This window comes from Podarcis filfolensis (genome assembly GCF_964270895.1).
Source record: "Podarcis filfolensis genome assembly, chromosome: 16".
Classification (NCBI taxonomy): Eukaryota; Metazoa; Chordata; class Lepidosauria; order Squamata; family Lacertidae; genus Podarcis; species Podarcis filfolensis.
Window position 1 is genome coordinate 4,414,831 of NC_139620.1, and position 26,554 is coordinate 4,441,384.

General features: G+C 48.7%; 1 protein-coding gene and 1 long non-coding RNA gene across 3 annotated transcripts in view; both read right to left on the minus strand.

Moving 5' to 3' along the window:
* Positions 1-160: 160 nt before the first annotated feature.
* Positions 161-26,554, minus strand: part of PI4KB (phosphatidylinositol 4-kinase beta) — a 49,148-nt gene continuing 22,754 nt past the window's right edge. The window contains exons 4-13 of one of the 2 annotated variants that reach the window (XM_083591084.1): positions 20,734-20,778; positions 13,217-13,444; positions 12,213-12,440; positions 11,075-11,184; positions 10,092-10,196; positions 9,744-9,867; positions 8,481-8,746; positions 6,900-7,032; positions 5,621-5,741; positions 161-4,113 (exon numbers count right to left, since the gene is read on the minus strand). In XM_083591084.1, the coding sequence (XP_083447210.1) occupies positions 3,932-4,113; positions 5,621-5,741; positions 6,900-7,032; positions 8,481-8,746; positions 9,744-9,867; positions 10,092-10,196; positions 11,075-11,184; positions 12,213-12,440; positions 13,217-13,444; positions 20,734-20,778 (1,542 nt within the window). In that variant the 3' untranslated portion in view covers positions 161-3,931. The remainder of the gene's footprint in view (positions 4,114-5,620; positions 5,742-6,899; positions 7,033-8,480; positions 8,747-9,743; positions 9,868-10,091; positions 10,197-11,074; positions 11,185-12,212; positions 12,441-13,216; positions 13,445-20,733; positions 20,779-26,554) is intronic. The other variant, XM_083591085.1, reaches the window with a different exon arrangement.
* LOC310752018 lies at positions 22,164-25,983 on the minus strand. The gene is made up of 2 exons (XR_014542793.1): positions 24,720-25,983; positions 22,164-24,678 (listed from the first exon to the last, which is right to left on the minus strand). It is a non-coding gene; the product is annotated as an uncharacterized lncRNA (long non-coding RNA).

A 26,554-nucleotide genomic window follows, 5' to 3' on the forward strand; every position in this document is an offset into this window, starting at 1 on the left:
CACGCCCTTTGTTCACAAAGATTGTATTTATCCCCCAAAGAAATGAGACAGAGGTCAACAACTTCTCTGCAAATATTCAGCTTGCAATTTTTTTTCTTCTTCTTTACATATGTATATATATATATTTATAAAAAAAGGACATTTTTATTAGAAATGTAAGTTCATTTCATAGATTTTTATTTTGGAGTTTTGGCCCATCCTTACCAACTAGGGAAAGAAAGAAGGAAGGAAGGAAAAGAAAAAGAAAAACGCACGCACACACAAAATGGTCATGCACAAATGTTTTTGGAAGCCTTCAGCAACTCTCCTGAAAATAGGGGAGGACTTTTAACGGGGCTGGCGGGGCGCGCATGTGCAAAATGCAACTTGTAATGCATTTTAAGAGAGACTGCTTGCTTCCTCACTTGTTAATGGCTTACCCTCTTCCTACAGCTCTTCCCCACTTTTGTGGGGTTGGTGTTACAGACAGTGATAAGCCCCTTGTCCCTTGCTGGCAGACCAGCTTGTCTCATTTGCTGACACCCCAGTTCAGCTATAATTCAGACCTGTGACTTCCTGCTACCAGCCCCAAAAGACCTAGTTCAGATAATTCAAATCAAGAGGGTGCTGGGGAAATAACCACCTATTTGGGATCTCAATAAACTGGTTTGCGTGAGAACCCGTTAGCCACTGGGTACCTGGAAGTCTCCTGGTGACTGTAGTAGTGACAGCTTTTGACAGCTGCTCCCGACCCACTCCTCTTGCCATCGGTTTCCCCGCACGCTCATCGCCTTCTCTGTTGCTGCAGGAAGTCATCCACGAGGCTCCAAAAAAGGCGCTGCACGCAGCAGGCACCATCGCAGAAAGAGAGCAGGAAGCAAAGCTGCTACAGTCACCCGGAGGCTTCCAGGCACAGAAAAGCCGTGGCGGCTCATAAGTTCCCCGCAGGAACTGGCAAGGGGAAGAGGGATTTATGTAGCCGTTGTTATGACAAAACACTGCTAAATTTCTCCCTCCTTTAAAACCGTGCTTTTCACAAAGACATTCATAATGCATCACTTTTCTACCAGATTCAGTCAACGCTGCCCAAAACCTGTACGACTGTAAGGTTAGGGGGTACCAAAAAAATAAAAATTCCGCCCCATTTCTGCTTTTGTGTGTGGATGCAGGTTTATTTAAAAGGTGCACACTTCCTTGCCCTGTCTCCCCCCCCCCAAGGTGTTCTCCCCCTGCCAGAGAGTGGCTGAGTATGACTGGGAAGCCCCCTACCTAAAAAAAAAAAGGGGGGGTTATCTAACAAGAACTGACAGATGCGACAGATGAAAGCAGACAGCGGCCACCATGAAAGACTCTTTTTGAGATTGTGTTTCTTGTTACCTTAGTTCAGATTTTAAAAATGTGGTGGGGCAAGAGAATGACAAGCTGCTCTGCTGCAAGGACCACAAAAACTTTGTAAACATAAGGTGTAAATAGAATTTGCCGCTGGACAGGGGGGGGGGGAGGAATTCACACACAAACACACACCTGAGCATGGGGTTATTGGGGTGGGGGAAGAGACTTGTTAAATCGCCCGCCCCTTGCAGACCTGATGCTGCCATCTCCCCCCCTCCCACCCCTCCCAGATGTTTCTGGATAGATGCCTGCGATAACGTAGTTTGCTGCATCAAGACTGACAGCTCCCCCGCCCACCCCCCTTTTAATCTTTTTAAATTAAAAAAAGGGCTCGGTGAACCTGCACATTTAAAAACAGCGCACACATTTATACAGAGAAAAGGAATGTCTGCTACCACCTCTTTGCATTTTATGCAGCAATTTCCAAGCTCCCAGCTGCTATTCAATATAGGGTCTCTTGTAAAAAATAAAAAATATTTCTTTGCTCTTTTTTTTTTTTAAGTACGGCATGATTTTAAGTGCTATGTACACACACTTGGTATAGCATGGGGAAATCATATGCGGGAAAGGAGATTTGGGGGGGGGGGAGGCCAACCAAAAGATTGGACAGGGAAGGAAAAGCAAAAAAACAACAACACACACAAAAACCTCACGCAATGAGGTATCGGACACACAAATGCACGCCCCCCCCACATTCACATGGCATTGCCTCCCCCCCCCCAAAAAGCAGAATTTCATATTTGAATACATGGAAATGGGCTTGCTTTCCTCCCGCGACAGAACCACGTAACTTTTCAGTGACTCGAAGTACCAACTCTCTTTTCTTTTTTTAAAGGGGGAAGGGGGCAAAGGACAGCTCCACCCTACACACACACACACACGCACACCGCTGTTTCTAAAATTCATATTGCAAAAAAAACAACATTCATGTCTCCAGGGAGCTGTGTCCCAGCGATCATTTGCGACACCTCCCAGGCTCCATGGTGGCTGCTTTCGAAGAGGTGCCAGATCCCAGCGTGTTTGCGATCGTGAGCGATGGAGGAGAAGGCACTGTCTAAGACCCAGAGGACTGGGCAGGAGGGCGAAACTCGGCCAAAGAAGGGAACGTTGACCCTTGGGAACCATAGAGGCGTGGGGCTCCCTGGGAGCAGGCCCTGTCTCGGCTGCACTATGCTGGGAGCTGTAAACTGGGGTAACTTGTTAAGCAGGGGGGAAAGATGGAGAGAAGAAGAGGATTGGGGGGAGGAATACTCTAAATGGCTATGGGAGAGAGAGAGAGAGATTGGCTGCCCAGTGGGAAATAAGTGAACTAAATACACCCAGGAAGAAAAGAAATGTTTTCGTTCTCTAAGGAGGTTGTGGCAGGACGAACAGCGGCAAGAGGTTTTCTGCAGCAGTGCTAAGGAGATTTCAACACAACACAAACTAAGGGAACAGTTTAAAAAAAACCTCTGCAACTAGTATTGCCAAATGCTCAGCGGATGCTTCCCATGCCATAGATGGTGTAAGAATATATATATATATATATTGAGAGTAGAAAGAGGTGCAAGACAGAACTCCCACTGTGGGGACAGGGGGGTGGCAAAGGCTGAGTGCTCTCCTGCCCCACCGGTAGCCAATTCCCACCCCAAAAACTGTGCTCTAGAGAAGCGGTGTGGAATAATGAAAACACCGGCCTTTGTGCAACTCGCAAACGGTGGCGCCTTTGCATGAAACCTGTGCATGAAATAATACAGGGGTTTGGTGATGGCGGGGAATTTAATTGTCTCGACAGAAACACACATGCACACCAACGGAAAAAAACACATGCATGGGTTGGGAAGTGGGGTGGAAGGGGAGGGGGACATTTGAGAAGTGGGGGATAAAAGGGGGTCTTGGAAATGGGAGGCTCAGAAATGCATGATTTCCCGGAGCTGTTGCAAAGGTCCATCTCTCTCTCTCTCTCCATTTCCCCTTCACCCCCCAAAAACCCCATCCTACCCACTCCATTCTCTCCTGGGCCCATAAAACATTTGCGGGATTGTTGAGAGAGAGTGACAGTTCAGAGGACAAAGAGGAGGTATAATACTGAAATAAATGATTTTCGAGTTTCAGGGACGGGGGGAGAGGAAGGATGGCGACGATGGGGACAAGGGCAAAACATGGTTCTTCTTCGTGTGTGATTTCCCAATGTCCAGAGAACAAAGGCTCTGTCCTTTCGCTTGTTGCTTTCCTTGGGGGAAAAAGCAAAGATCTCAAGGTTTTCTTTCCTACATGATCCTTCAAAATTTCGCATGGGAAGAGAGAGAGAAGATTCTCTAGCTTAGTTCGAGAGGTCCTTCTCCCCCACTCCGAAGCCCCCAACCTACACCCCGAACCCCATCAGTGTCTAAAAGAATCCGGTAAAAAGGGGTGCTGCGTTCGAGAGACGCCTCGGGAGGAAGGCAGCTCCTCGGTTCCTTCCCTACTTCCGCCATCCAGCTCCCTCCGACAAGGACTTTTTGAGGGTCTCTGGCTGTGGTGGGGGTGGATGGGGGGGCCGGGTGGTTTCGCCGGCATGTCTGGGGAGCGCGGCAGGCGGTCACATGATGCCATTGGTGAGGTACTGGAAGCCGTCGTAGAGCTTGGTGGTGATGGAGCGCATGCTGCCGTCGACCATCTGCTCGATCAAGAGCTGGAGCTGCTCCTCCGTCATGTTCATGTGGAATCGCTCCTTCAGGTTGCGGATGGTGCTGGAGCCGTGGAAACAGGGCAGCTGGGAGCCTGCGGGGGAGAGAGAGGGGAGAGTCAGCGCCTTCTGGAGCCCCAAGTTGGCCCAAGGAGCGTAGCGCCGTTGCAGAGAGGACACGATCTGTCTCTCTCTGTCCTCCGGGAAGGCTGAGAAGTCTTATTTAATCTCGTAAGGTTTACGCACTGCCTGAACCCTCCAAGCGCTTTACAAAGAGAATGAAAGGATAAAATTGCAGGTGTCCCCGCCCCCTTACGCAGGGAATATGTTCCGAGCCCCCCGCGCACAGGAATCTCAACAAAGACTCATTGAATGGTTGAGTTGCGAGGGACCCCAGAGGGCATCCAGTCCAACCCCCTGGAGAATAGACAGAGTGGCTCAGGCAACACAGCCAGATGGACGGCACAGAAATAATAATAAAATTATTATTATTATTACTACTACTCCATGATGGCGACTGTAACCACGATTTAAGCTGTCTTTTAGCGCCTAGCAAAGGCACCCCCAACCTTCGGCCCTCCAGATGTTTTGGACTACAATTCCCATCATCCCTGGCCACTGGTCCTGTTAGCTAAGGATCATGGGAGTTGTAGGCCAAAACATCTTGGAAGCCTTGAACTGCCTTGATCCAACAGGTCCTGAAAGGGCCACTGAAATCTTCTGGGAAAGGCAGCAGCTTTTAAAAAAGGGGGAGGAACACCCTGTGGGAATTATGCAATTCATGGAGGATAAAAGTACCAACAGCTGCTGTTTGCAGTAGGTAGCTAAAGGGAAGCCTGCATGCTCAGGAGCAGTCTACCTCCAAATTCCAGGTGCTGCAGAGGTCGGGTAAAAATAAAGGGGCTGGCGATTACTGTCTCTGGGAACTACTTCCAGAGAGGGGTGCCAGCCTCTTGCGGCAAAAAGAACACCAGACCAGGCGGACCTTTGGCCTGATCAAGCAAGGCAGTTGTGTTACTTTCTTATGGACTAGCAACTTATCCGAATACGCTGCTCTCGACACTCACTGATGACCTGAGCTACTGCGGGGGCCTGAGACTGCTGCGTTTCGCCCAAGCAACACTGGCAACCTGCAGGACAAACTGATAACAAGCGCTCTGGTTACTTTTTAAAGAGAAACAAAAAACCCCTATCCTTTTTAAAAAGGCCAGTGCCTCCTTTAGGCTGCTGATTAAAGCAGCGTACAAGTTTCCTTGCACTTCTGTCAAGAGGGCGCCTGTGTTACGGGGTTATTTAGGACCACGTGACCGGGTGGCGGGCTCAACAGCTAAGGCGGTTCTTTGAAATCAGACGACAACCTGGGTTTGTGTGTGCGCTGGGAGAAAACTACCCAGGTGGGTTTGGAGACCGGTGTTCCCAGAACCCTTTGCAGCGTCCCAGCGATCCTGGGCCTGGCAGCGCAGGTGCCCGTTTGTGGATGGGTGGACCGGGAGCCTCTCGTATGTGGTGGAAGAGACACTCTACTGGGTTGGGGTGGGGCTGTTTGTGACCTGGTGGCCTGGCCTGAAACCCCAAAGCTGCCCAGGTACCCCCAAAAGCTACCTTGTTGCATTATCTCCACAATCTGGACGACTTTATCCATGTGCTTCCGAGCGGCGATGAGGCCTTGCAGCATCAGCATCTTGTAATAGTTGAACATGTCGCCATCCAAGCCTCCCATGACCTGAAAGGGGGCAAGGGGGAAAAGGAGGAAAGTTCAAGATGGGGGTCCAAAGAAGGGCTGGAGGAACAGGGAGGCGACTGCAGAGACCTCCCTAAGGACTGGGAGACTTAAAGCTTTCCTGCATGCAAAACTGTGGAAAACCCATACTCTGTTGGGAGCCGCCCAGAGTGGCTGGGGAAACCCAGCCAGATGGGTGGGTTATAAATAATAAATAATAATAATTATTATTAATAGCAGCTGTCAGGGAACTGCCATCGGCTCAGAGGCGAGAGGTGGAGGGGCAGTTGTGTTACAGGGAGCCTCTGAAAATCTTGCGAAGCAGTTCCTCTTCCGGCGAGGAGGAAAGCCCCACCTTCAGTGGAGAAGAGGTTCAAGGAGCAGAGGATGCTAGTAAGAGCCTTAACATCGCGTCTGAGCAAGCCGGAGAGGAGGGAGGCACGCCCTTGCCGTCGCCCGTCATGCGCAGTAGTTTGAGGCGCAGGGAGGGGCGGAAAAGGCTGGGGGTGACGAAACTTTTATGTTGGGGGAGGTACAAGAACAGACCACTGCCGGATTCTGCTAGCGATTGAGCCAGACATGAACTTATGACGCTCTTCACTGTAAATAGTTTGCACCAAAATAAAGCCTGTAAAAGACAGGTCGGAGTCCTGCCTGGTTACTCTCGAGCAACCGCAATAGCACCCCACAAATAGCACTAGGAGAGCCTGCTGGATCAGGCCAATGGACCACTAGTCCAGCAGCCGATCCTCACAGTGGCTGACCAGACGCCCGTGCGAATCCTGCAAACAGGACATGAGCACAAGGGCAATTCTCCCTTCCTGCCGTTTCCAGCAAATGGGGTTCAGAAGCATGAGACATCATGGCTAGTAGCCATCGATAGCCCTCTCCTCCATGAGGAGACTGATTTCTTTTGATGGGATTGCTTCAGCAAAAGGCTGCCTGCGCCCGAGACAGCGTGTGGGTTGACCAACCTCCTCGGCTTCAAAGAAGCATAAATAAGAAATACACCTTAACTAGACCTCTTGGCCACAGGCTGCTTCTTCCTGTCCTCCCTTTAGAATATTCAAAAACTGCTTGATCCAAGAAACTTCTCGCAAAGAACTGCAGACAAAACACAAGGCAGGAGTTCTCTCTCCCTTCCACCCACCGCCAACTTACATCGACGAACTCAGAGGTGAGTTTGAAGGCCGATGTCTCAAAGCCGAGATTCCGGGGTGAGCTGGAGAGGATGAACCCGAAATCTATGTGGATTATGTGTCCGTCTGCATCCAGCAAGATATTGCCATTGTGCCTTTGGGGTGTGTGTGTGTTGCAGGGTGGGAGGAGACAAGGCAGAATAAACATTATTTATTGCATTCATATCTTGCCATTCTCTACAAGGAGCTCAAGGAGGAGTACGTGGTTTCCCCCCTCCTCGTTTGAAAAAGGTCAACTATCTACCGCATGGCTTTTCGTAAATTTTCCAAACACTTTCCCCTTCTCACAGATTACGTGGCAGCAAAGCAGGACCCAGGCAACTGCCCGGAGCGGACGTGATTCAGGGAGCACCATATTTATTTTGACCATCCTTTCCTGGGAGGAGGGAGACCATGAAGGTAGGGACACCCACGTTGTTCTACGGGACTGCCTCTCCTGGTATGCCCCACGAAGGACCTTAAGGTCCACAAATAACAACACTTTGGAGGTCCCAAGTCGCAAGGTGGTTAGATTGGTCTCAGCTAGGGCCAGGGCCTTTTCAGTACTGGCCCCGACTTGGTGGAACGCTCTGTCACAAGAGACTAGGGCCCTGCGGGACTTGACATCTTTCCGCAGGGCCTGCAAAACAGAGCTGTTCCGCCTGGCCTTTGGTTTGGACTCAGTCTGACCCTTATGTTTCCGATTTATGGGCTACTATTAAAATGAGGCTGCATTTTAAATTGTATTTTAACAAACTGGTTTTTTGTTTGTTTGTTTGTTTCCCCCCCCCCCATTGTGTTTTATTGTAATTTTATTGGTGTTAGCCGCCCTGAGCCCTGCTCTGGCCAGGGAGGGCAGGGTATAAATAAATTATGATGATGATGATGATGATGATGCCTGAACCCACTTCTGGCACCCAGGTAGAAGGCAGCTTTACTGAGCGGGTTCGTGGGCTTTTACGTCTGTTGTGAGTTGGCCCACCCTAGTTGAGGTCCAGGGTACAGGGGGATATTTAACTTACCCCACTGGTGCCACCCACTGGGGCCTGATGGGATTCCCTAGGGGGTCACTAAGAGGCAAGGGGCTGGCACTGGAGCTGTCAATGATTCTCAGACTCCGAAAAGCCGAGATCGCTGGATGGAGTTCATCCACTTTGTTGAATTCACTAAGCTAAATAATTTCAACTGGGCTTTGAAAGAATGTGCAATTAATCATTACCGTTTTGACTTTCATTGTGCTGTTACCTTCCTTAGTGGGTTGTACAAACCGCTATTCCAAACCATGTTTCTTATAGGACAGGGTAGGCTGCACTGGGGGTGAATTTCTGGAACCGAAAGGTTGGCGTTGTCTGAAAAAGTTTGGGAACCGCTGGCTTTTAACTTGGGGGATTGTGGAGACTAATTAGGCTCTAAGCTTAATTGTCGGAAAGTGGCTTTCCCCTTTCTTTCCATCTCCATCCCCTGCCACTGACGCACTGGCAGTAGCGAGGCGTCTCTCTGCAATGTGCTGAGCGCTCCTTCTCTGCCCACTGCCTCCCCCCAGCTTCCCCCCAGGCCCCCTCACCTGTCTTTGACTTGCAGCAGGTAGCAGACCAGGCAGTAGCCGGCGCAGCTCTGCACGAAGTTGCGCTGGGCGGTCAGGAAGGCCTCGGTGGTGTAGTTCCCATGCTCCTGCAGGAAGTAGTCCAGCAGGGAGAGCTGCGACTGCTTCTTGACCTGGTGGATGGAGACGGCGTTGACCACCGGCTCGATCATGCCGCTGTCGGCGGAGATGACGAGGATTTTGTATGGCTTGATCCACAGGGGGACGCGCTCCTGCTCCCAGATGGACTGGAGGAGGAAAGCAAACAAAAGAAAGGCGTTTTGCAACAGGAGACGGTTGTGTTTTTCGGGCGGGAGCGGGGGGAAGAAGTCCAGTATGCAAAATGTCCCTTGCAGAATTTTAATGGGCATCTCCAGACTACAGGGGTGTCTCAAACAGGAGGAGACGCTTGAAAACCGAGGTTCCACTGCATTATGATTTTTATTCAAATTTATATCCACTTTTTTCCTCCAGGGAGCTCAACATGGCATGCCTAGTTCTCTTCCACCCCATTTTATCCTCACAACAACCCTGCAAAGGAGGTTAGGCCCCCAAGAGCTGAGCAGGAATTTGAACCCAGGCAGAGACATCACCTTGCCAACAAAGGTCCGTATAGTTAAAGCTATGGTTTTCCCAGTAGTGATGTATGGAAGTGAGAGCTGGACCATAAAGAAGGCTGATCGCCAAAGAATGGATGCTTTTGAATTCTGGTGCTGGAGGAGACTCTTGAGAGTCCCATGGACTGCAAGAAGATCAAACCTATCCATTCTGAAGGAAATCAGCCCTGAGTGCTCACTGGAAGGACAGATCCTGAAGCTGAGGCTCCAAGACTTTGGCCACCTCATGAGAAGAGAAGACTCCCTGGAAAAGACCCTGATGTTGGGAAAGATTGAGGGCACAAGGAGAAGGGGACGCCAGAGGACGAGATGGTGGGACAGTGTTCTCAAAGCTACCAGCATGCGTTTGACCAAACTGCGGGAGGCAGTGGAAGACAGAAGTGCCTGGCGTGCTCTGGTCCAGGGGGTCACAAAGAGTCGGACACAACTAAACGACTAAACAACAACAACTCTCCCAGGTGCTAGTCTGACACTCTAACCACTACACCAGCACTGCATCGAACTTGACCAAACTCAGAAGCCCTTGAGGGAGGAAAGAGAAAGGAGAAAGGAGAAAGGAGAAAGGAGAAAGAGAAAGAGAAAGAGAAAGAGGGAGCGCCTTGAGGAACTGCTGTGTGGTATTCCCTACCTGAAGCTGTTTGAGCACCTGGAAGGCCAGCAGCTCTTGCCGGAGATCATCGCCACATTTCACGATCACAGAGAGGAGGCGCCAGTTTGGGAGGTGGCCGTACGGAGAGCCCTCCCGGATCCGCCTGCAAAAAAGCAGCAGGAAGCAGTTGGTTTCGCCCTGGCCTGGCGCGGGAGACTCGGGCCACCCTTGCCAAGCCCTGAGGAACCCGAACAGCCCCGTTGCCCCATGCAAGAGATGGGGAGAGCCTTCCGGCCTGCAGCCATTGCCTGGCTTCTTAGCACGTCAGGCCGTGGAGACACAACTGGGGCCCCGTCACCCTCTGCTCTGACCCCGCAGTGCCCTCACCTGACTTTCTCCTGCCACGGCTCCTTCAGGGCGACGGCAGAAGGGTCTTCGGGGTCCCTCTTGAAGGATGTTGGAGTGTGGGCAAGCTGTTCCGAGAGGCGTCTCCTGCAAGAGGAAAGAGAAATGTTAATTTGGGGGCGGGGTGTGTAGGAGTGCAAATATCCAGAGTGTGGGGTCAGGTGGGATTACTATGAGGAATTAGAAAATATGCATCAAGCCATTGTGTCCACGATGAATGCATTGTCTTAACTGGGTTTGATACATTGACAATAATTTCTGATCAAATCCCACAACCCTCTGCATCTCTGGCCATTTCCTCTACTGTCCATTTCTCTTGCTTGACAAGTCACGTACACAGCCCAGTTGCTTTGCCAGGCATGCATCCTGGGCCATAAAGATAGTGGGCAAGTTTATTTGAAATAGCTTTTCTGATATGTTAATCTTAGGATGTTAATCTTAGGGGCAGGAAACAGATCTCACCTAAAGGTGAGAATGGTCGCTGTCCTCCTGGCCATCCTTCCTATCATGTGTATTGCTTGCTTATGACCTCAGGGGTTGCCAAATGCACTCCTTTGTAGTTCTGTTTTATTTACCCCATGCTTAATTAGTTTTGGTAGTCTAACGTTGCCCCCACATGGGGTTTGTTGAAATGCTCAGAAAAAATCTGATTGGTTCTTACGAACACTCTGTAAAAGGCTCTTTTGTGAATAAAACGACCTGGGCCGGAGGGTGGAGAGACACAGAATATTATACGCACCCTTCCCAGAGTCTCGCTGGTTCAAGCCTCTGAGTGTATTCTTATTAATCAGAGTTCAATCCTTCCTTTACTTTGAGAATGCCTCAGGGGGGATTTTGCTACACACGGAAGCGGAACTGGATTATACTATTCTCAGGTTTTTAGGGTTTTTATAAGGGATGTTCTATTCCTAGACCTGAACCCCTCATTGCCAAGCAGCGGACATTTCTTCTAGACTCCCACTCACCTGATATCTCCAGCAGCTATGAAGACGGGCTCTTTGCTCTCCTGGCTGGTGATGCTGTCCACAGAGAACTGGGAGATGTTGTCACAGCTGTTGGTGTGAATCTCTGGGAGCTGGAGAACAAAGGAAGGAAGGAAGAGCTCAATGGAAGCAGAGAGGTTTCACTCATTTCCGTGGCACATTGTTGAAGGAAGAGCCCTGCTTTCAGCATCGCTTTAGCTGTACCTTCAAGGCCATCAAAAAAGATGCAGTCCATTTCACCCTTCTGACAAAGGTAATTGAATTCCTGATCCAGGGATTTTTCTTGGGCCTTTTTGGCTTTATTGTGACCAACTATAAGCCTCTTGTCTTCATCAGTGATCAAGTCAGCACCCATAAAAGTGGTGACAGCGGCAGCGGTACGTACTTGGTGTAATTAATGCCAATTCATAACTTCCATCATTTTCATCTTAAAGGTAAAGGGACCTCTGACCATTAGGTCCAGTTGTGACCGACTCTGGGGTTGCAGAGCTTATCTTGCTTTATTGGCTGAGGGAGCTGGCGTACAGCTTCCGAGTCATGCGGCCAGCATGACTAAGCCGCTTCTGGCAAACCAGAGCAGCGCACGGAAACACCGTTTACCTTCCCACCTATTCATCTACTTGCACTTTGACGTGCTTTTGAACTGCTAGGTTGGCAGGAGCAGGGACTGAGCAACGGGAGCTCACCCCGTCGTGGGGACCTTTTGATCAGCAAATCCTAGGCTCTGTGGTTTAACCCACAGTGCCACCCGTGTCCCCATTTTCATCTTAGGCACCAGCTATTTGTCCTTTGTTTTCATCAGCAGAGAAAATTATTTCATTGGACGGCACTGAAGCCCCTTGCTGACTTCTCTGCTTATATTTATCAAGCCTCCTTCTCTCGTCTTCTTGCTCCTCTTGCTTTTTTACATGTCTGTTATGCATAAGGGAGATTTGGCAAGCTAATCTGATGTGCTCTGATAATTCTTAATGATTTTTATGCATTTCTTCCCCTTTTCTCACACAAAAGGTTTTAATAAGACAAGTTTAAAATGACTGGAAATATTCCACCAAAATGTTAAAAAGCCAGCCTTTTTATATTTGCGAAGCGAAGCTAAATGATAATGATTTCATCGAAATACCTCCACCTGCAGCTCCCCAATGTCGTCCACAGACCAAGCCTCGTCATCGTTGTCGTAGTTGGGGACAGTGGTGAAGCTGCTGGCCCGCTGCTCGTGCGTGATCCCGCACTCTGGGAGGTTCTCCACGGACCGCGTGCTACGGATACGGTTCTCTGGGATCCGGGCCGGGACATTAGTGGTGTCGAAGTTTTCACATTCAAGTACTTCCACGTAGATTAGGTAAGGAGCCTGGAGACCGGGAGGAAGGAGGGAGAAAGAGAAAGAAGGACTCTGACTGGACAAGTTTACAACGTCTGACAAAACAGGACGGGAGATTTGTGGTGATGTTTTGGGGACAGGCAGCTTATTTCTACTCTGGGCGAAGGAGGGCTCAGTGCACTGTTCTTCCCAACAATTGGCTCCTACTGCTAATTTCAAAGTGTGCCTCTGCCTCCATCATTATTAACTTTCGGGGGGAATCTGGAAATTTCCCTTGGGAAAAGCTCCCTTCAAACTTGTTTCTGCATGGATCCAGAAAAATGCATTCAAAGTTATGCATCGATGGTATACATATCTACCATTACTGAGCGAAACGACTAAAAACTGATCAGCCATGTGTTTGAGAAATGCACTGGTTTTCTTGTCTGCTTAACTCGTGTGGGTTGTTGGTTTGTCCGTTAATACTAAGTCCCAGATTTTTGAGTTTCAGATTTCAAGCAGGTATGTGTTTAGTCTTCTAACGCCTTGAGGTAGCAAGGCGTGCTGCAGTCATCAGGTGATAAATGACATCCTTATGGGAAAGATGTCAAGCAGTTTTCCAGCAGTAGGACAGAAGTGCCATTCCCCGTTTCTGCCCAAAACAAAAAGACTTCGGACACTGCCACCACATGTGGATCCCCTTACAATTTCTCCCGCACACAGCTGATGCATTTTCAGCCTTGGGATCTACTTCTGAGTAGAATTTAGCTGGACGCAACCCGATTCCACTGGAGCTCTTGCCCCCGTTCCTTCCTCAGCCCCCTTACCTTGTCCTTGGAGTTCAGCACGACGGCCTGGGTGTGTGGGACCCGCACCACGTGGTGGTCAAACCCAGCGGTGGGGAGCCAGACACGGGCCGGCAGCTTGTGGTTGAGCAGGGAGAGCTCAGAGATGAGGCGCTGCGTCTTCTGCTCTTTGGTCGGCAGCGTCGTCAGGCGCTTCCCGATGGCCATCAGAGACTTGATGAACTCTCGCTCCGGGGCCAGGCGGACGGGCTGCGCAGGGTTGTGGGGCTCCCCCGCCCCCAATTTTAGAGGGAGGGAGAGAAGGAGACAGAAGTTGGAACCGGTTTTTGCACAGAGGGTGCCTGCCTTGAGGACCCTCAGACTTACAGGAGGATGCCAATTTTTGCCTGACAAATGAGAGAAATGTCCCTATTCTGATTAAAGCCATCTGAATGACCAGGATTAGGTTGGGCCGAGAGGATGCCTAGTCCAGTCTTCTACCTGCCACCCTGGGGGTGGGATCCAGCTCACGACTAACCCAGGCCACATTCACACCATACATTTAAAGCACTATGATACGGCTTTAAACAATCATGGCTCCCCCACCAAAGAATTCTGGGAACTGTAGTTTAAGGGTGCTGGGGATTGTTCGGAGATCCCCTATTCCACGCACAGAGCTATAGTTCCCAAAGTGGTTTAAAAGGGAGCTCTGGGACTGTAGCTCTTTCCTCCTCCTATGCAGCCTCCCGAGAACACTCCACACCCTGAACAAACTACAGTTCCCAAGATTCTTTAGGGTACGTGGGAAGCCACGACTGTTTAAAGCAGCACGATGTTGCTTTAAAGAGGAAACGCAGGAGGGGCAATGTGATTATCACTTTAAACAGTCATGGCGTCCCCAAAGAATTCTGGGAACTGTAAGGGCACTGGGAGTGGTTAGGAGATACTCTACTGCCTTCCCTGCACAGAGCTACAATTCTTTGAGTTCACTTTGAAAGACTATATTTTCCCCCCTTTTAACACAGGTTAGTAACGGCAACAAGGGTTCAATTTGACAGGAGCTGCCTAAACAACATAGGCTACCCGCCTACTATTGGGTCACATCCACACTAAACATTTGAGAAGCAACAACTGTAGTTTATCCCCATGGAACTATAATTCCCAGCATCCTTAACACCCTACACTCCTTACTTTGGTGGCAAGCCATGTGCTTTAAAATGATGGTGTGGATGTGATTAAGACTGCAAAAAGGCAACAAATCCACATTTGAGTCTTCTTTAACCGCCACCCCCCCTTGCAACATTCTCATTTTCTTGCAGATGTCTTGAAACCTGAAGCCACCCGCCTCAAACCCCAGCAAAACATTTAACCTTTTACTCTTGATTGACACCAGCCTTCCTCTCCAAAAAACCCCCACAGAGAGGTTGCTCTTTCTCAAATAGCCAGCAGAGGGTGCGAAAAGCTAGGAATCCTTTGAAAGAATACCAAGCAGTGCTGCACAGAAGTTGCTGCCCTCGCTGCTAAAAAGTCCAAATTGCTGACAAGCGTTTGTGAACAATGCCAGCTTTATATATACAGTCGTACCTTGGAAGTTGAACGAAATCCGTTCCAGGAGTCCATTCGACTTCCAAAACGTTTGGAAACCAAGGCGCGGCTTCTGATTGGCTGCAGGAAGCTCCTGCAGCCAATCGGAACCCGTGTTTGGGTTCCAAAGAATGTTCGCAAACCGGAACACTCACTTCCGGGTTTGCGGCGTTCGGGAGCCAAAACGTTTGACTCGAAAGGCTTCCGAGGTACGACTGTACAGTATTTATATATAAAACCAACCTAGCAAGGAAGAGAAGAGACTGTGTGTTTTCCTGTTTGCTTTTTAAGCAAGGAATTTACATGATTTATAATTGTTAAGCGATTAAATGCTTAGGAATGTCAAGAAGACACCCACAGGAACCGTCGCCTGTGAAAAGAGGATGAGGAACACCTGTGGAGTCCCACAGCTGTGCCTCCAACTCCCACCCGTCCCAGCGGCCAGCATGGCTAATGGTTAGGGAAGGGTGTTGTGTGGTCCAAGAAACACCTGGATGGCCACAGATGCCTCCATCACCCTTGGGGTTATAATCACAGAAGATTGAACCCAAAGGGCACCAGAAGTCAGCGCACCTCTTGGGTGCACTCCAGAAAGGCATTCGGGCCGTCACCCTCACAATAAAGCCACATTGAACTACTTTTCAGGGCCATCGGGATGCTGAGACTCTGGACCGATTTAGGCACTGGAAACTATATACAGCTAATTATTTCCACTGATGATGGTGATTATTAACATCGCAGAGGGGGGGGGGAATTCCATTTCCTGCATAACTGCTCCCTGCCCACCCCCCTTCTTCAAAAACAACCGGCTTCACTTCAGCAGTTTACTCTCCCGTCACAGGAAAGGGTTTTTTGTTTTGTTTTTTTTAAAAAAGGATAATTTGAAATTAATAAGCCATTCCTGCCACCACCAAAACCAAGCGCTGGTCAAAGAGGCATGCAATAAAAAGGGGGGGGGAGCAAGAGAAGGGTGTTAACTGTATGAAGCTGGTGATGAAGTAGAGAGAACGCAAAAAGAGGGGGGAAAGTTTTTTTTTGGGGGGGAGAGAAAGTTAAGAGGGGGAATGAAGGTGCTGAGCACAGAGGAGAGAGATTGCCCTGGCTGGAGGTAGGAAGGGATTCCCTGACAGCTTTGGGGTGTGTGGGAAAAGGGGGGGGGGGCTTTGGGGCTGCTGTGTTGTCAACACAAAGTTTCCCATCTCTCCCACACTGGGGGAATCAGGTCACGCCTGATGCAACTGGAACTTTTGCCACGTTAAGACGCCTTAAGGAGCCACCAGGATTCCCTGCTGGGGTCTCCCCTCACCACCACCAGACAGGTAATACCCCACCTCGGGTTGCTATAGAGCCCCACAAAGCAGCAAATTAGGGTAGCTGGGATTCAGTTTCCAGCAGCGCTGTTTACCAAGAAGCCCTGGCCCCGCTGAGACTTGCCCCTGGCCTACTCGGAATTATAGGACCGCAGCCAAGAACAACATAGGAAATCTCTTAACGTTTCTGTAAAAAGATTTTGGAACAAAGAACTCTGGGTTTTCCAGATTCCAGAGTTTTTCCAGCAAAGGGGAGGGGAAAAGGCAAGGGTCCGAAGCAGAGTTATAGGCCAGCCTGTAGAGAGGATCTGTATGGTTTGTGGGAGCTGGAAAAGATCAACCGCCTGAGATCCTGGAAAAAAACTAAGGCCTGAAAGTGTCTGATCAGCCTTCTGCAGTCAGGCTCCTGCTCCTGCCCTCCATGAAATAAACCACGGTTTAGTGTTACATGCAGGCCAGGCCAAATGTATAGCTATAGTTTGCTCACAATCATCCCTTCTCGTCTCCTTTCCAAATTCAGATTGTAGGCTCCTTGGGGCTGGCACAACTTTATTAAGCAGGCATAGGCAAACTCGGCTCTCCAGATGTTTTGGGACTACAACTCCCATCATCCCTGACCGCCGGTCCTGTTAGCTAGGGATGATGGGAGTTGTAGTCCCAAAACATCTGGAGGGCCGACTTTGCCTATGCCTGTCGTTAAGTGCTAAGTGCTTAGAGAGCACCATAAGCAACAATCCAAAGAGGAAGCAGGTGAAGATCTGTTCTTCTTCCCCCAACCCTAAAAAAACAACACTGTAGGAACCTACAGCTCCTCTGGATGTCGTTGGACTTCAGCTCCCATCATCCCTGGCTCTTAGCCATGCTGGCAGGGGCTGATGGGAGTCGGAGTCCCTCACCCTCACACCCACATTATAGCAAAGCCTTACGCTTGAGATTCCTGAGCTGGGGAGGGCCAACCAAGGAAGGGGGGGGGGGAGGCGCTGCTTACATTTGGAAGTGGCCAAACAGATTGACAAGCAAGCAAGATGGTGTCCAACGAAGCAAGGCAAATCTTTCCGTTCCACTTTCTTTCAATTTCTCAACCTCTTTCCCACCTGAAATTCTGCCTGCCACATTTCCGCACCAGTCTTTGAATTACGATAGTTTTAAAGCATTCACAAACTCGCCGGTGTTTTAGTGTGCGCCATTCCTGATTTTTAGTTTTAAAGCATTCACAAACTCGCCGGTGTTTTAGTGTGCGCCATTCCTGATTTTTCACTGATTTTCGGATGCGATCTCCCCCCCAAACATACACATTTCCTGCGTGTTTGTTTTCTAAATGAATTGTTTTTGTAAACACTTTCCCCTAATACGCACATGCATTACTTTTTATTTTATTTTACAAAAATAAATAAATTCAACTTTGGAGAATTGCACTGCAAAACCCAGAGAATTGTGGGGTGTCTGTGTACTGGGTTTTGGGAAGCATTAAACATGAACCAAAATTGATATCCCCTCCCCTCCCCTTGTCCCATATTGAAGCAAGAGGGAGGTGGGATGGATTTGAGAGAAGAGAGAGGCTGGGTTGATTGACATAAGACAGAATGGATTTAAAGACAGGGAGGAGTTTTCGATTGGAGGAACTGAAGGATCTTCCCCAAAGTCCAAGCCTATGTTCTCATCACGAGCTCATACGTTGATTCCACCCATTATCAAGAAGAGGGTCGGGTATTCTTAGGGGAGAAGAAGAATCAGGTATAATTGCTAAAAGCAAAAATTTCAACGAAAAGAGGGGGGAAATTATTTGTAGACAGATGAGGGAAGAAAGAAGACAAGCAAATGAAAATTTCTACTCAACACAAGGCGCGCCAAATTAAAAATATATGTAATAATTGAAGGGCAGCAGAGAGAACAGCATTTCCTCTTTTAATTGCTCATCTGAGCAAAGAGAAACAAAATATGAATACGGAAGGCCTGCGACGAACAATTCAATGGTGGTTCCAAATGTTTTCCTTATTCAGGCCGTATCTTCAAAGCAGGCCGGTCACTTGCCGCAAGACTTCCACCGCCACCAGCCTTGTGCAGCCCGAGGTAGTGCTGTGGATACGCTGAACTTGACTTTGAAAAATCAAACACAAAAGTCCCTTTGCTCCCCAAATAAGAAGAGAGTGCGTAATTCAGAATGAAATATTCCGCAGTGTAATCCAATTTGAAAAGCCGACTCCATCTCCGTGAGCCCAAGGGAGGAGTCAATTCTTGTTTCATCAAAAATTAGCACCTGAAATTGCTCAGCTTCCTCTCCCCTCCCCATTCATTTTCCTTTGGTGCTGTGCATATTAGAATGCAAGCCAACAGGAAGTAAAGACTATCTTGTTTTTTAAACGTGTGCATGTTTGGGTTCCGGTGCTTCATATATATTATAAAATACTAAGTCACTGCAAATGCAATGTTAAGGACTAGTATTTTCTTTTTTCTTTTTTTAAACAAAGCTCTTGGAATGCTGAACTGAGTGATATGAATTAACAATGGGCTGTCCTATGTATAAAAGGCCCTTTGGGCTTATAAAATGCCACGTGTAAGACCACGAAGAAAGGCCACGAGATTAGCTACTGTACTTGCTTTGTAGGAGGCCTAGAACTCTGGCTGTAAGAGGATAAAATGTAATAGTTTAGCAGCAGCAGCAGCTAGGCTTCCTTCCACTTATAAACATTTCAGGAAAATCAAACTGGGCGCACTTCTAGAAACGGGTTTGCTTCTCATAATTCACAGAGCCTGAAATACCTGCTTGAGGGTTATGGGGTGTGTGTGGCTAGACCTGGGAGAATGGCACAGGCTGGAATCATATAAGCAGGGACTACTGGGACACACTATGGTTGTGAAACGTTCACTGCTTGTTTGGGAGTACAGTGATACCTTGAATTACGTTACCTTCGGGTAACATAATTTAGAGTTACAAACGCGGCAAACCCGGAAGTGTATACTTCCGGGTTTCGCTTCGCGCATGCGCAGGAGCGCTCTATCGCACCGCGCGAGTGTACAGAAGCGGCGCCTCCGGATACAGACTTTTCGGGCAAGTATGGACCCCCAGTACGAATTACATTCGTATCCAGAGGGTCCACTGTATAGATCTCTGTGGGGCCATCAAAACTCCGAAATATCTCTTGCCCCATTCCACTGTCTGTCTGGATCACTGCCCCCCACCCATGTGAGCACTAAACCATGGTTTACCAAACCAGGGTTTGTCAAACCATGGTTTAATGCTGTGCGTGAATGCTGCCCAGCAGCTTAACTATGGTTAGAGGCTGCTCGTTAAGGGAAATGATTTATTAAACTTACTGTTAAGCATAGGTGAGAATTACGTGTGAACGGAGACCACCTTCTCAACTGTGGTTAGGAGCTGTCGCTGCCCCAAAGCTTTATGAGTGAAGAGTAGCTAAAAGTCCAAATTGCTTCAAGGTTCAGCAGCTATTGGCTGGTGCTTTTTGTTGGATGCGTTAACAGAGGGGTTCATTTAGTTTGTACCTTAAGGGTTAAATCTGTCACGTGTTCAAGTTAACTGGCCCAAAGGGGGATGGGGTGGAGGTTTTGCATAGCAACGAAATAGAATGGCATGACATTAGCTAAGGCAGCACATGCCCTGATTGGCTGTGTCATTGTGAGCGAGTTTCCCCCCTCTGTATATGGGGTCCACTGTCTCGCTGCTATGTACAAGGGCTTGAACTAAGGAAGAAAAAGCCTCTCTGTTCCTATCTATTCAAATTATACTGTATTTTTGTTCAGCTTTGCTCTGTGAAGTGTTATCAGAGCTTTTCTGCCTGGAATCTGCCTGTATTATTTAACACTTTTTAACTACAGTGGTACCTTGGTTTAAGAACAGCTTAGTTTATGAACAACTTGGATGAAGAACGCTGCAAACCTGGAAGTAGGTGTTTTGGTTTGTGAACTTTGCCTTTGGTTAAGAACACGTTCTGCTTCCTGTTGAGTGTAAATTGAGTTCCCCGCTGCTATGGGAAAGCACGCCTTGGTTTAAGAACGCCTTCATTTAAGAAAGGACTTCCAGAGCGGATTAAGTTCGTAAACCAAGGTACCACTGTATTCGGTGACACAGTAAACCAAGGCTTTTTAAACAATGGCGTGGCTCCAACTGTGCCTCTATTAACTATGGTTAAGCGTTATGTGCCATAGAGACCACTGGCTGCCAATCTGCACTTGACACGACTTTAGTATAAACAAGACAAACCTGCTGGGGAGCCTCATACCATGCAGAGCTCCACAACCCCCCTTCCCAAGCTCAACATGCACGCGGGTGGCGCATGAGTGATGGAAGAGAGATAGAGAGAGAGAGGCATGACAGCCAAGGAAGTTGGTTAGCCAAAGAGGCTGAGTCAAAAATGGCTAACAGCAGTGTAGATTTTGGCTCGCTGGGGTGACTTTATTTCATTTTTCCCCAAGTGGTGGAAGAGAAGAGAGGAATGGATTTTGCCTTTGATGCTCTGCAAGATGCGTTTGCCAAGGGTGATTGGCGGGCTTAGCAAAGTGGCTTAAGATGACAACAGAGAGGAAATGCTGCTGCGAAAGAAATTATTTGTTGTTGATTTTTGGTAAATCACGGGAAGGGAAGCAGGCAGCCCAGTTGGAAGAGGTGGGGGGAGAAAAACAAAAAAAGCTAAAACGCAGGCCACTTACGGAGCAAAATGATCTATCAAGGCTCTCCGTACTCGATGACAACTCCTGAGAAATGAATGAGAGGGAGGGGGAAAGGGGTGGGGGTTTTTTGTTTTCATTTTTTTTTAAATGTAAAAAAGGAAGGGAGAGGGAGGGAGAAAGTCGAGGAGAGAAAAGGCAAGTTTTTTGTTTTTAAAAAAACCAGCTCTGCACATTCCCTCCCCACCTGCCCCATCTCAACACAGAGAACAAACTACAGGCGCTTTGCACGGCCAAACAACCCCCCCCCCTCCAGGCGAAACAACTGAGTGGCGGAATATTCTGTCCTCCTGCACAGGAGAGGAAGGGGTTCGGAGAAACAGCGCTTTGCTTCCGATGCAGGAGAGCCAGAGAAAGCCAACTCCTCTTCCTGCTGCTTGCTCCATCACCTGGTATTCAGAGGTACATTCTGGAAGCCAGTGCAACTGCGTGGTCTTCTGGATGCTGCAGAGCTGTGTCTCCCCAACTAACAACATCTGGGAAGGGCCACAAGCTCCCCATCCCTGATTTCAGCCATCCAGGCTACAAGCAGTTGACAAACCTGTCCTATGATCTTATCTGAAGGTTATCTGAGCTAGCAGCGCTCCCTGGAACCCACAAATTCTTTAAGTTAATGCGGAATAATTGAGACACTTGGATGCCATGGAAGGCAGCAGGCAAAGGTCTGGCTTAATGCCTACAGGTTGAACAACCTGTCTCCCCCCACCCCCCGCCAGAGGTTGCCTGCTTTCCAAAACGCCTCCCTGGAGACTGGAGGCTTGGCAGAGGCGCTGAGGATTTTAGAGACTAGATACCCAGATCCACTCTGGAACATCAGCTCCCAGGATCTCTTCTGGGACAGATCCTTCAGCTTAATACGAGGCAGGGCACAAAGCCCGCTGGGTGTCCTTGGGACAGTCGCTTGTGAGAACAGAATGGTGGGTTTTGGGGAGGAAAACGCAGGCAACACCCTGGATGGACAGCAAGGTAATAAAACTATAAAATAACCCGTTTGCAACAGGTGGAACAGGTCGGTGTTGAACAGGGAGCAATTCTGATAGCAGGAGGATGGCGGGGGGGGGGGGGGGGAGTTCTACAAAAGTGAGAATCAGACAAAGAGAGGTGGGTGATTCTCAGGCTGTGTTATATCCTTCCCATCATTAATATCACGCCCCCTCCCATTTTGCATGTGAAGAAAAGGGAGTTTTAAAAGCCTTTTAGGGCAAGTCAACTGTGTCACTTTTTTTTTTTTTACGAAAAGAGGCCAGGGTTTCATCCGAGCCAAAGCTTACTAAGATGTAAAACCAGTAATAACAATAAAAACAAGAGGAGGAGAGAGAGAACTCACCTTAAGAAAACCAAAGTGAAACCAAAAGCGGGCAGAGTGGTTGTTTTGACAAGTTTCCCTTAATCACATCACTTCTTTTTCCCCCCAGGAAAATGAACTACCCTGGAAAGGACTCTGTCTCTCTGCCAGCCTACAGCAGAAGTGTGGAAACTGCTGCTGGACTGCAGCTCCCATTCCCAACCACTGGTCATGCTGGCTGCCAGGGCTGATCGGAACTGGGAGCTGAGCAACATCTGGAGGGCCAGAAATGTTCCCCACCTCTGAACCCAGAGTCATTCTGCTGAAACCAACACCAGGGGCGGGTATCAAGGGCTATCTAGCACAGACTTCGACTAGTCAGGCTGCCTGGTCACCTGGGGCGACTCTCAAAGGCCTCCAGGCGATCCAACACAGAAGGGCTTTGCACGCTTTCCTTGCTAGGCATAATTTTGTACACCTCTGTTGTGTTCTCCAATCTTCCAGTCACTTCCTCCCTTCCCAACCTGAGCATACAGGGGAGAAACTTTGACCTTTCCTCACTGGGGAGGCATTCCACATGCATGGGCATGTTTTTCTGCATCCCTTTAAGCTCGCCATTATCTTTTTATTTGAGACGGATGGGGGGAAACTATGCTACGTCTTGGCACAGCTATTTCCAAATGCGGGAAAGGATGAGGAGAGTAAGAACCAAGTCTGCATAGGGAAAAGGGAGCGGAAAAGACGGTATTGATGCCAAGAGGAAGGGTGTGTTTGTACATATAGAATTGTAGAGTTGTAAGGACCAAAAGGTCCTCTAGTCCAGGCATAGGCAAACTCTGGTCCTCCAGATGTTTGGGACTACAGTTCCCACCATCCCTGACCACTGGTCCTGTTAGCTAGGGATGATGGGAATTGTAGTCCCAAACATCTGGATGGCCAGAGTTTGCCTATGCCTGCTCTAATCCAATGCAGGAATCACAGAAGACAGGATTTCTCTCCACCCACAGCCAATAAATTCATAGAATCACTGAACGGTTGGAAGGGACCCATTCTGTGGATGGGACAGTCCATCCTGTTCATACGGACCAGTCACAATATCCATCGTTCTCTCATCCAAAGAGCCTATATCAGGCTTCCTCAACCTCGGCCCTCCAGATGTTTTCAGACTACAATTCCCATCATCCCTGACCACTGGTCCTGCTAGCTAGGGATGATGGGAGTTGTAGTCCCAAAACATCCAGAGGGCTGAGTTTGAGGAAGCCTGGCCTATGTATCAAGATTATCTCCTGCAGAACTGACGCAGCAATGGCTGGATGGACTTCGCCCCACATTTATGGCCCTCTATTAATGATGGTTTTCCGCTTGCAGTCCTCGCAGGGGTGAGTCGAGAGGAGATGAATGGCCGACTGCTCCCCCCATCCTGGCTCTGGGTTCGCTGACGATGCTTTTCTCCCCAGCACAGGGATAGGCTTTGTTATGCGTGCGCAAGGAAGATGGTGTTATTTCCAAGAGCACCAAAAACTGGGCCAAATCACGCGATGAGGACTGCTCCCCCCCCAGTTTATGGAAAACAGAAGCAGGCATAGAAGCCAGACGGAGGAAGTCTGGCCAAGTCACCGAGGGGACAGAAATGGTTGGAATTCTTCTTTTATGTTCAAAGGGCCAAAAAAATAAAAATAAAAAATTAAACGAGGCCAGGAGAAAGGAGTAGCTGTTGGGCCCATTAGAAAAATTTAAATGATCAGACTTTAAAAAGCGGGGGAAGGGAACACTGCGCTTCCTTCACAGACACACACAAAGCCCACACAGTGTATGACACCCCACAGAGGACTTTGAGACCTCCCATAGATAGCAGCTTTATGTCACAGAATCAGAGGTGGAAGGGAACCCTGAGGATCATCTAGTCCAACCCCTTAAAATAATAATAAATCCCACCATTCCTCCTGAAGGAACCCAGGAGGCAAATGCATCCGTAACGGCAAACCACTGCGAGGGTTTTTGTTTTTACAATCAAGCAGTGTATAAATGTCCTGAAATAAAATAAACAAATAAATAAACGCACCAGTATGGTTAAAAAGAAAAAAGCTTTTTATCTTGAACTGGTGTAATAAAAGACAGGAAAATGCAAACCCACACACTTGATTAGGCATAGCATAATGCGTTCTTGTATAATGATATGGAGGTTTTATGTATATCAGGAAAGCAATATGTGCTATCGAGATTCCATTATTGAACAATTTTTTATCACTTCCATTTCTTCCCTTGGATTAATGTTGTTGCATGTGAAAGAAAGAATGAATGAATAAGAAAATGAGTGTTAAAGAATGCTCATCAGGAATCTACAAATCCGTGATTCTCTGACTGAACCGATTGGAAATGTATATCCCTCCCTGCTGAGCTGATTGGCTGCAGGCCTGCCCATCTTGACATTAAAAAGGCCTCTTCACAAGGGATCAGAGAAGGCGGAAGCCCTTGTCCGATTTCACCTGGTTTCCAAACCCAAACAGGAAACCTCTGCAGTGATGTCGATATTCCCCCGGTCTCCACTTGTCAGTGTCTGAATCATCCTGAGTCACTCTCACCCAGTTGCCACAGAGACCTCAGAGCAAGGGGAGCGTCCTTTGCACAAAGGTTGCCCAGCTCTGCCAAACACACACACACACACACACACACACACACACACACACCACACACACACACACAAAACGCCTGCTTGCTGTGTCACCGCAAAGCAGGTTCCTAAACGCTCTCATGTTACACAGCAAGGATTTCCTGGCAAGACACAACTGGCTCCTCCTCCAGCAACCCCTGCAATATTACCTGCCCAGGTGCAAATGCCACAGCGAGACTGACAGAGAGAGAGAGAGAGAGAGAGAGAGAGAGAGAGAGAGAGAGAGAGAGAAGCTCAAGTTTCTGTTCTTAAGACTTTTTTAAAAAAGTGAAGAAAAATAGACCGTCCTCATTTGGCAACTCTGCAATACAGTGGTACCTTGGGTTAAGTACTTAATTCGTTTCGGAGGTCCGTTCTTAAGCTGAAACTGTTCTTAACCTGAAGCACCACTTTAGCTAATGGGGCCTCCTGCTGCCGCCGAGCCACCAAAGCACGATTCCTGTTCTCATCCTGAAGCAAAGTTCTTAACCTGAAGCACTATTTCTGGGTTAGTGGAGTCTGTAACCTGAAGCGTATGTAACCTGAAGCGTATGTAACCTGAGGTACTGCTGTACTTTAAAGTGGGGAGACATCAGGATTGCAGGATCTGTTGCTGCCAAGAAGCAGATTTCGAAACAGTGGCCCAGATGGGCACATGCACAGCTGGCTCTGAGGGGCAGAGCATGCCTTTTGAGCCCAGAGCCTGGCATGCAAAGCCCTTCCGTGGAAGGAAAAACCCACACCTGGTATTCGCTGACAACTGAAGCAGGAGCTTTTCATCTGCCAACTGCCCAGAGATCTCCCGGTAGACTCTTCATCTGCCTTTTGCTCCTGGTTGAGAGGGACTGAAGAAGCCTTTTCAGTCACGAGGGCCGCATTTCCTTCTTGGCAAGCTTCGGGAGGCCACATGCCAGCGGTGGGCCGGGGCCAGAGGAGAAAGGAGGCAGGGCGACAGAGGCAGCTCTTACCTCTGCACAGTAGGCCTACACCCCAGCTGTGCAAAAAGTTAAAAGGCTTTCATACTTCCCCTGCATGCAGACGCACCTCTCCACCCAAATATCGTAGTTAAGGACATGTTCCAGCTAAGTGAAGGCACTCAAGGGGGGCCCACAGCACTGCCAGCGAGAAGAGTGGGGGCCCCGGGGAGAGGTCCAAGGGCTGGAGAGAGCGGAATGAAGCGCCCAGAGGTCTGGCCACCGAATTAAATCACGGCAGGCCTACTGCTTTCTGGCCAAGGGTTTCATTAGCTCGGTGGAAAGTTGTCAGAGGAGGGGAAGGGTGCATTCGTAGGAGCAACACACACACATATATGTGTAACAGAAGAGAAGGTACCTTGCTTCATAAACCGAAGCAAGGAATATGGGGATCCCTTGCCACAATGGTAGATTATTAGGAAAAAGAAATCACAGGAAGCCTCCATATCCACCAGGCCCAGCTCAAGCGAGAGGCAGACTCCTGCCAAAGTAGTCAATGCTAAGGGAGTTAGCAATTTGCGTGCTAAAATGTGCATTTTAAGAGGTGACGAGACTAAGGGGTAATAGTAAGAGGCGCTTGGACCAGCCAAAGCATAAGAACGTAAGAAGAGGCGGCTGGATCAGGCCAATGTCCCAATTGTGGGTTGTAATCCACTGGGAGCAGTCAAGTACAACATTACCTGTTTTGCTAGAGTGGTCATGCTAGAGTTGGTCCAGCAGGTCGAAACTTCCTGTTCCTCCTGGCCTGGAGCATCCTCCCTTGAGTGTGACTAGTAGGTGGGCATGACCTTTCAGACCTAGTAAAAGGCCAAGTCACACAGCCACCTCCCTCTCTTTGATCTTCTTTTTCACCCTGCGAATGTCCTAATTCACCTGGACTGGACTGCTGGCTGC